General features: G+C 38.8%; 1 protein-coding gene across 1 annotated transcript; it reads right to left on the reverse strand.

Annotated features, from left to right (window-relative positions):
* Nucleotides 1-212: 212 nt before the first annotated feature.
* On the reverse strand, nt 213-7,675 carry LOC124672790 (uncharacterized ATP-dependent helicase YprA-like). The gene is made up of 23 exons (XM_047208963.1): nt 7,486-7,675; nt 6,913-7,400; nt 6,668-6,736; nt 6,463-6,585; nt 6,228-6,377; nt 6,019-6,150; nt 5,850-5,929; nt 5,466-5,560; nt 5,178-5,245; nt 4,685-4,827; nt 3,972-4,079; nt 3,783-3,858; nt 3,219-3,355; nt 2,984-3,143; nt 2,703-2,882; nt 2,509-2,625; nt 2,113-2,268; nt 1,461-1,631; nt 1,263-1,375; nt 875-998; nt 676-771; nt 520-582; nt 213-423 (listed from the first exon to the last, which is right to left on the reverse strand). The coding sequence occupies exons 1-23, from the start codon at nt 7,673-7,675 to the stop codon at nt 364-366; spliced, it is 3,099 nt and encodes a 1,032-aa protein (XP_047064919.1). The 3' UTR covers nt 213-363.
* Nucleotides 7,676-9,065: the final 1,390 nt, after the last annotated feature.

A 9,065-nucleotide genomic window follows, 5' to 3' on the forward strand; every position in this document is an offset into this window, starting at 1 on the left:
TCCAGTGGGATTGCTTGGGCTCTAATTGTATTCCTCCAATACATATTATTTGCCAATAAAATAGATGTATCTACAATTAAAATATGTCTAGATATATTTGTATTAGTGTCAAGTAATATGAATCGGAGGGAGTACGTCTATTGTGTAATTAAATGGGCCCCGATTCCTTGGAAAAACGACCAGGGAGCTGGTGTTTCCAAAATTCCATAAAATATCATGTTACACATGTTCAATTTCAATCGTGTGCACATGGAATGAATCAATTGGTAACCACAAGAATGCTTATATGTTTCTAATGGAGAAGGCCTAGAAAGAATGTTTTGTCAATGTGTCACAACTCACAGTTTGTACCTCTTTTATACATCAGCTATGATCAGCAGATTCTTCCACTTCGAGATCCGACCTCTCGTGTTCAATTACTCCCTGCATATGCAGCGAATCTTTCAGGGCAAGAACACTTTTATGTGGTAATAACGTAGCAGGATAAATGGTGATTAGATAAAACACAAATTATTAAACCTTCAGGATCAAAATAGCCGCCTCCTTGTCCAAAACCCCATTATATTCGCTACATGTCAACGACTGAAAAACAATAGCAGAAACTTATCAGATCTAAGACGCTAACATATATGTACTTTATCCTGGCAATGAGTTCGGTATAATATTTGAACTTACTTGGATACAATTTGGACAACCAGCATCACTAATGCAACTGCATGTCGAAACAAGCTCTAAAGCAGCAAGTAGAAGTTCCCCAAAAATTATTTTGACCTTACAAGATTGAACAGACAAACAAATTATGTGGTTTACACCAAGATCATTCACATGCATGGCCTGTATTACATGGCCGAATATTTGCTAGTTTTCCCATTACCTTTGATGCTATGCCGATACCACCAGGATGTTTATCGTATAAAAGGATTCTTTCTGGCATACCACGGGTTTCATGAGGATTTACACATTCTGTTCCTAGGTCAGAAGAAGTACACATCATATGCCTGCGCAAATCAACACACAATCAACCCCAATTAAAAGAGCTAACTACTGAAGTACGCAATAAATTATGACAGAGTTTAACACGACAACAGAGTTAACACTTCACAAACAAGTGGTTGGCAAATTATAACAGGGAATGAAAAATGCGCTACTGTTTTTTATCAATGTGACCATATTCTCAAACAATTGTCCTTCAAAAATTTCTAATGTCCACCACAAACCAATTTTTTTGTATCAATGATTGAGAGAAATAATTAAGAACTTACAAAGGCAATATATTCAACATAGCGTGTGAAGCAGCATGTGAACCACCTCGAAACTCTAGCTTCCTTTCCTCCACAGCAATTTTCGCCGACTGCGGAATCCGTATCCAAACAGCCTGTAATTCCATATACAAACCACAAGTTTAAGAATCATGCAAAATGCATCACAATGTTGCCAAGATTTATAGTTGATCCACACACCTCAGAATTGTAGGAATATGGAGGTAGGCTAAGTTCAACGCTGTCCAATATTTTATTGCCTGATTTACTTATGCGATGAAAGCCAAACCATTTGGTTGTCACCTGGCAATCATTTGCTTGGGCAGTTGTCTTCAAACAGTTAGTTTTGCATGTAACCGTTGGAAGATAAGCCTTCAAGAGAAGAGCCAATTAATCATTGAGAACAAAATGTCAGTGCACTGAAGATTTTTCACTTAGGGAGAAGCTCATGACTTGAAGATCTTAATAAATTTTCCCTTTTTTATATAAAAAAGAAACTGAAAAGACACAAAGGTGGTCAACCATTATAGGAGGAACAATTTGTGCTATTACATCAGGAAAATGTGGGTTTCTTCTAGAGAAAAAAGGAAAAACGAGGAACAAGACGTAGATTGAATGTACTAAGTTGAGTTCAAACAAATCACTTAACAGTAATAGGTGGTATCATTGACATCTAATGGGAAAGGAGATGGTCAATAGTTCTCAGAATTAGCGAATTAACTAAGGTCTAGAAAATCAAGATAGAATAGATATAAACTATATTGCTCAACAATATTGGAGGGGATGCAACTTAATAGCAGAATACTTTCGATAATATATGAGATCAAGTGTTGTAATGCTTCCAAGAACATACGAAATCTCCTCCGATGACATTGATATCAGTGTAGTCTCGTGTTTTTGTGTAATACTTCACATCAGCTTTCCTGCAGAAAGCTGTTCTTGATGACAAATCAAGCTCCTCAACTAAGTAATTAACACCCTGATGCATGTAAATAGCACCCTCATAAACCTGAAATCGAGAAAAAGGCCATTGATATAATAAGCTACTAATGCCAAAATTCAGATTACACAGTCATGTGCTTGTGGCTCAAGAATGGATTACATAGGTAATTTTAAAAAATAAAATAAGATATGGTGCACTGATTGTAAATTCATGAATTTATCTAGTAGCTGTTTTGCCAACAGTGAGGAATATTCAAATAGCTATACAAGTATAAAATATAGTCATGTACCAGTTAGAACATATTACCTGGAAAAATGCCTTACTTTCCTCAATTTCTTCAAGTAATCTGTTATTTAACTTGTCTATCACACTGTACTTGTCATGCTCAATTGCTCGTATGCTCACTGTCTGTGAAGGTCTTTTCTGCAGAAATCAAAATACTATTGACACAAAAAGAAAATGAGTTGATTTATACAGTAGAGAATAAAGAATAGACAAACCTCCAGCCCAATATAATTCCACATAGTAGAAGAAAAAGGTCCGGGCGGATTGTTAATCAGATAACCTTTCTCTTTTAGAGTCGTCATTATACTATCCAGACTAGAACCAAAGTGATTCTCATCATATTGCAAGCATAGTGGATGTTCATAAGCAGCACATGCAAGGTGTTGTTCCAAAACCTTTAATAAGTTTCCAAAAAAACCAAAGGAAAAATTAGATACTTAAGTTTTTAAACTTTACCAATATAGTTGGTTCAGTAAGCACAGATCTATGGACCTACCTTTGGGTTATGTGAATCAACTTGGCAGTGCTCAATTGGTCTGCCAAATAGTTTATGTGGGGATTTCATGAAATACTGATCTAAAGGACCCTCAAATGCTACATAAATGGCTAATGATTGTTTTGCTCTCCTTCCAGATCTTCCGGCTTGTTGCCATAAACTACAATTAAAATTCCATATTTTAGCAGGTTCACAGAGAAACATAAACTCTACTGGAAAGATCACTTTCACCTACCTGGCAACACTACCAGGAAATCCAAGATGCAATGTTGCATCGATATGTCCAACATCAATTCCCAGCTCAAGAGCATTCGTGGCAGCAACACCACGAAGTTTTCCCTCAAAGAGATCAGCCTCAATTTTTCTTCTGTCCTGCAATAGTTTGTTTTCGACTCCAAATTTAATAAGCAAAACTTTTTTTTTCTCTTTTGTACTTGCTTCTATCAAAATGTAAACATGGGCTTCATTCTCTTACAAAAAAAAAACATATCCACCACAACATCAACCTAAGGTGCATGTGATGCGACGGCTGATAACACCTGTATCATGAGCATTTCTTTATTGTGCATTGGAGATCAATACATGTTGCAAAGCACTTGTGAGATTTAAGAATGTCAAAATGCCAAATTTCATGCTAAAATCTACTCCCTCCGTCCCTTAATATAAGATGTTATTACATCAAATATATGAGCACATTGGATGTAATAACATCTTATATTATGGGACAGGGGTAGTATAACAGAATGAAAGTCATACAGAACGGCACTATACATTAGAGAAATGCCAAAAAGATAACAACCTCTGCAATGTAGCCAGCACGATATACACAAATAGAATCTACCAGTTCTTTTGCAGTCACCTCGAGAATTTCGCGCCTACAATAACAGATGGATCATCTAAAGAACATAGAAACTAAACCCAGATAAAAGTTCAAAGAAGAACAGAGAAAATGAGAAGTAAAAATATAGAGGTGAAAATGTGTTCTTACGTGTAAGATAGAACAAGCTCACAGAGCTTCCTTGTTTTACAGAATGCAATGCAGCGGAGCCCATGCTGAACCATCTCCGAGAACAGATACGAAACCTCTACTATTGGGCTAACAAATAAAATATGATATATTAGTGTTTTTTCAAAAATAGAAGTTATCTGACAAAAAACTGCAGAGTGTATGAATAAACAGCTAATAACTGGCATGCAGTAGGAAACTGAATATGTGCGAGGTCTGGTGACTCATGGTTTACCACTTTTTGGCGGAAAGAAAGTAAAGAATTTCTTTTTGCATTAGAAGTTTAGAACTTACACATCGCATATTTTGATGTAAAGCAACTACAATACCTTACTAAAGGCAAACATGCCTTACTTTTAGGCGTATGTACTTTTGAATAATGATGTCACAATAAGGTAGTATAGAGTTTAACAGAAGGTTTCAATCTCAAGTAATATGGTGTGTTAATGTTAAACTACATTTAAACTTTTGAGCCATCCTGTTAAGAGTCTAGCTGGCAATACAGCTGCTATTAGCAATAATTCTTTGAACCAGATGAAAATGAAATGGGGGAAATTTTCAATGTCATGCCAGCCACCAAAGAACAATCAAACATGTTATGTACAGAGAGGTGATTATAGCTGAAATTTGAATTATAGACTTGCAATGAACAAAAAGTATCAGGAACCCTAATTAGAACAAGGGTGTGCAAATACCTTGAGCGCCTAGTTACTGAACTACCTTTTGAACCTCCCTCTTTTGTCCTATATAGTGGGGGATTCCACAAGAGAAAATATTTTGAACCACACGGGCTTCCATCTTTCTGAATCAACTCAACATTATCCAATTTGGCCAGCTCCTGAGATAAAACAAAATGCCCGAAGAAAAATGCATGTGATTCCCAAAGAGTGTATATAAGTTAAGTCTGCAAAAAAAAATTAAGATGGCAACTCAAAATAATATTATCTACTATAGTAAGATCTTGGTCAAGTAATTAATATGTGTTTTAGGTAATAATTTTTATCTTAGAAAGAACAAGGGGACATTTATGGGGAGAAAAGGTTGCGTTTGGACAAAAATGACCAGAGTCTGATACATTAGAATGAGCACAAGCGAATGTTATACAGACAGTAAAATTATTAAAGAGAGCTGGTTTATCTTCTTTTTCTTGGTACAACCATATATTTTCAAAACTATAGTATGACCTACCATAACATGCTCACGTGGGTTTGCTGAGGTAGCTGTACAAAACATGAATGTAGGATGACTGCCGTAAACTGCAAATACAGAAGACCGGAGTGTTAGGAATTATATTTGTAACTGCATGAGTAGCCCAAACTGAAGTATATATCTGCTAACTTGTATCACACAAATCAATAAAATGAAGGATTAGCATTGCAATTTATGGAGAGCTAATCGGCAGTCCAGAGTTTTGGTAGAAACATAAATGAAGCCTCGAGTCAACAACTAAAATATGGTTCAACAAAGTATCCATACTATTTGAACAAATGCGCCTCAATCTTCTAAGTATAAGTGCAGTATGGCAGCCAAATGCTCCTTGATATGAATGTGCTTCATCAATGACAATATACCTGAGTACATTCAGCAAAAGCACGTTATGGAATGCACAAGAAATGAGATATTTAACAAAATGCATAAAGAAAAACAAGAATTACACTAGGTGATGAAACTAAATCGTGAACGAAACAAAAAAAAGGAAATTCAATCACTTCCACCTGAGATTTCATATTAGGAATTGACCATTTTCCATACGCCTTTCTTTATATTGAAACCGCAGAAATGGTACCATACTTCATTCAGGAATTTATAATTGACGACTAAATAAAACTATAGGAAAGACTAAGGAAACCATTTGTCTACCTCAGATTTGACAAAATCCTTCGAAATTGACCATGACACGGCAAGACTGACACATGCAGCATATCTGGGTTGGTAATTAACTGAGAATGAAGAGAGTAAGTGATCCGATGTGCTGAAATAAATAAATTAAATAAAGCACAACTCTATAGCCTCAGGACCACCTATTTACCAGCCGGGCATTATCCCTGATCCACAGACGATCTTCTCTGGGAGTATCTCCATCATAGATGTTAACATTAATATCAGTGTGAAATGCTTTTTTCATCTCCAGTAAAGTCCTCAACTGATCTTGAGCTAAAGCCTGCAATACAACAGCCAAGTGGGTTTCTGCAAAAAATTCACATAACCGTGCTTACAACATAGTGGTTCTGCCTATACCTTTGTCGGAAATATATAAAGAGCACACGCCGTCGAATCTTGAGAGAGAGATTCCAGGACAGGAATATTGTAACACAAAGACTTGCCACTCGATGTTGAGGTTGCGACTGCAACATGCTTCCCAGAAATGGAAGATTGTATAGCTTCGGACTGTACTTGAGTTCAAGGAAACAGAAGGAATTAGCCCCAGCAACAAAATGTAAGCAAATACAGTAGAGGACATACTCCATAATACCTGATGGCTGTACAATCTAGATATTCCAATACTTTGTAATGCTTCCTTCATAGCTTCTGAGAGATCAAGAGGTAGTTCTGCATATGATGCTCCTCTGCATGGTATCTCCTCAATATGTACAATCTGAAACACATAAATCACAGCAGCATAAGGATTATGGTTTTATCGGTATTGTTACTTTAAGAAAATCAAAAAGAGTGGAAACCTGCCCCTCCTTTCCAAGGCCTTTTTTCAGATGTTCAACCATTTCAGCAGGTCCTAACGGGTGTTTATCCTGCAATTCAAAATGCATTTTCATTATACTGTCCTACCAACCCATGCTTAGAATATGCCTAAAGCACCTGTTTGTAGACACAACACTAGGCTACAGTTTAGATATATTCTACCTTGTGTGGAAGCTAAAGTAAAATTGACAAGGCAAAATAGAGAACTAAATCGTCGGAAACCTACATGGCATGATGATGCAGCAGATTTGACAAAACCATTCTTCTTATTCATGCTAGGCTGCTCCGACGCGCTGTCCACTCGAGATGTATCCCTGGAACTACTTCCATTTTCCTTAAATATTTTTCTCTTTTTCACTGTACGTCCAGTGGACGGGCTTTTACCAGTTGACACATCCTCCTCATAGCTCCCAGAACACAAATCTTTCGGTGCAGCATCAGCAGCATGTGGGCTACTCGGTATTGATGAGAGGTCCTCCATAATGTCTTGCCAGGCCGAATTAGCTTCAGCCGCAACTTCCGGTGAAATTGGTGGATTTGCACTCTGCTCTTCGCCTGGGGTGGCCGCTGGAGAAGACTGCGCTGACTTCCGTGTAAAGGGAACGAGAACAATGAATTCGCCATGGCTGACAGCAAGGCTGTCAATCTCGGCGTCTAATCGTAGTTTAGCACCCTTCATCACGAGAAAAAAAATGCTACCATCAGAAAACAAAGCTGCAGGTATTTGTAGCAGTTTCGAATGCAGAGCCATCCACCAATGCCGCGAAGAGCGACTAACTAATTTGGCAACGGCATCCACCAAAAGGGTCAGAGAGGCGGGGGAGGTGCACCTTGAGGAAGAGGTGGAAGTTGTTGGAGATCTGCGCGGGCGCGAAGGAGCTCCGGAGCGCGGCCTTGAGGTCCCGGACGGACGCGGCGGCGGCGAGCGTCACGGCGGTAGACCGCCCGTCGAGGGCTCTGACCTGGAGCTCCCTCTCCTCCTGCGCCATTGGGGCGCTTCGGGAGCCGCCAGCCCGCCGCGACTCGTGAGGGAGCGGGGGTTCCCGGCCGTCGGGTTTTGGCGCGCGCCGGGAGGAGGGCGATGGCGGCGGTTTGCCGTTTGCTTGTGTTGTCGTCACGTCAGTGTCTCTCTCAGGCAGAGAACTCCCACGCCCACAGATATCGGGCCACGCTATGGGCTTTAGAAGGCTTCTCTACGCCAACGCACGCCAAGGAGGCCCTTCCGAGAAAACGCCACGGCCTGTTAGCGGCCTGAAGGAATCACCTTGGGGCCCATTATCATGTGAGATTCTTTTGAAACATTAAAAAAAAGTGCTCTCTCTATAGCAAGTTAGATGTTCATAGATTACAAAAGAGTAGAATGTGAGCTTTTCACATGTTTCATATGAGGCCTTCGAGTTCTGAACTGCTAGCTCAATTTTTGCCTAAGGCAATATGAAATATTGACATTTCTTGTGATTTTTCTAAGAGGCATCAAATCCACCTCTATTTCGAGGGATATTTTTTCCTAAAACATCCAAAATCCTCACATAACTATAACATTCTACATTTCTACATTTAGGATTTTCAAAACCACATTCCAAAGAGGTCTTATTGTGTGAAGTGGAGACTCCCGCTTGGCTAACCTATGAGCTCATGAGGTTGGAGAGGATATGGCGGGAGGTAGCGAGGCTTAATTAGAGGATACTAGAAGGAGGTGGGATGCAACGGTGTGAAAGAGGGAAAGAGTGGGCCAAGAGGAAGAAGGTGGGCTGAGAAAGAGGCCCCCACTGCATGGTAATGTGAGCAAAATTGTTTACGGTCACTAGTTGGGTCACACCACTGGTGAGTCTGACTTTTCCCCGCTAGTAGGTAGGTACATCATGTCGTGATTAAATTTTCAGTTGTAGCTTGTTTGTTTGTTGGCATTGCCACTAATAACGACTATAATTCTGTTCATTAGTACTATTAAAATTGTTGACTGTTTTATATTTATCCATTAGTGGACTTAAGTACTTAATCTGATCCAACTTGTATACAAGAGCATGTGTGGGGAGAAGTGTATATTAGGTGGAGTAGCATGGTGGTAGTGATTTAATAGTGACAACAAATTCAAGATCTACTATGGTATTACCTCTCTTTTGCCGCCTCACTAGGATAAAGTGAATTCATGTGCTATAATTATCTTTGTGACATCTTGATAATCTTGTTTGGTCAAGGTAGCATATATGTGATCCAAATATTATGCCAAATTGCCTAAATATATACAATGTTAATTCTTAATTCAAGATTGCTTGGGGTTTTCCCTTTCTTGAGGAGTATAAGAGAGATGTGTTGCATCATCTCTACGTTAGGACATGATGCACATATGAATGCTTATCAAACACATGTTAAAGTTTC

The sequence above is a fragment of the Lolium rigidum genome, chromosome 7 (assembly GCF_022539505.1).
Source record: "Lolium rigidum isolate FL_2022 chromosome 7, APGP_CSIRO_Lrig_0.1, whole genome shotgun sequence".
NCBI classification, from domain to species: Eukaryota; Viridiplantae; Streptophyta; class Magnoliopsida; order Poales; family Poaceae; genus Lolium; species Lolium rigidum.

Coding starts and splice junctions, on each gene's coding strand:
- LOC124672790 (XM_047208963.1), bottom strand. CDS start 7,675: ATGGCGCAGGAGGAGAGGGAGCTCCAGGTCAGAGCCCTCGACGGGCGG. Junction 4,828..5,177: donor ACCCACGTGAGCATGTTATG/GTAGGTCATACT, acceptor GTTTTATCTCAG/GAGCTGGCCAAATTGGATAA. Junction 1,632..2,112: donor ATGTCATCGGAGGAGATTTC/GTATGTTCTTGG, acceptor CTTCTCTTGAAG/GCTTATCTTCCAACGGTTAC.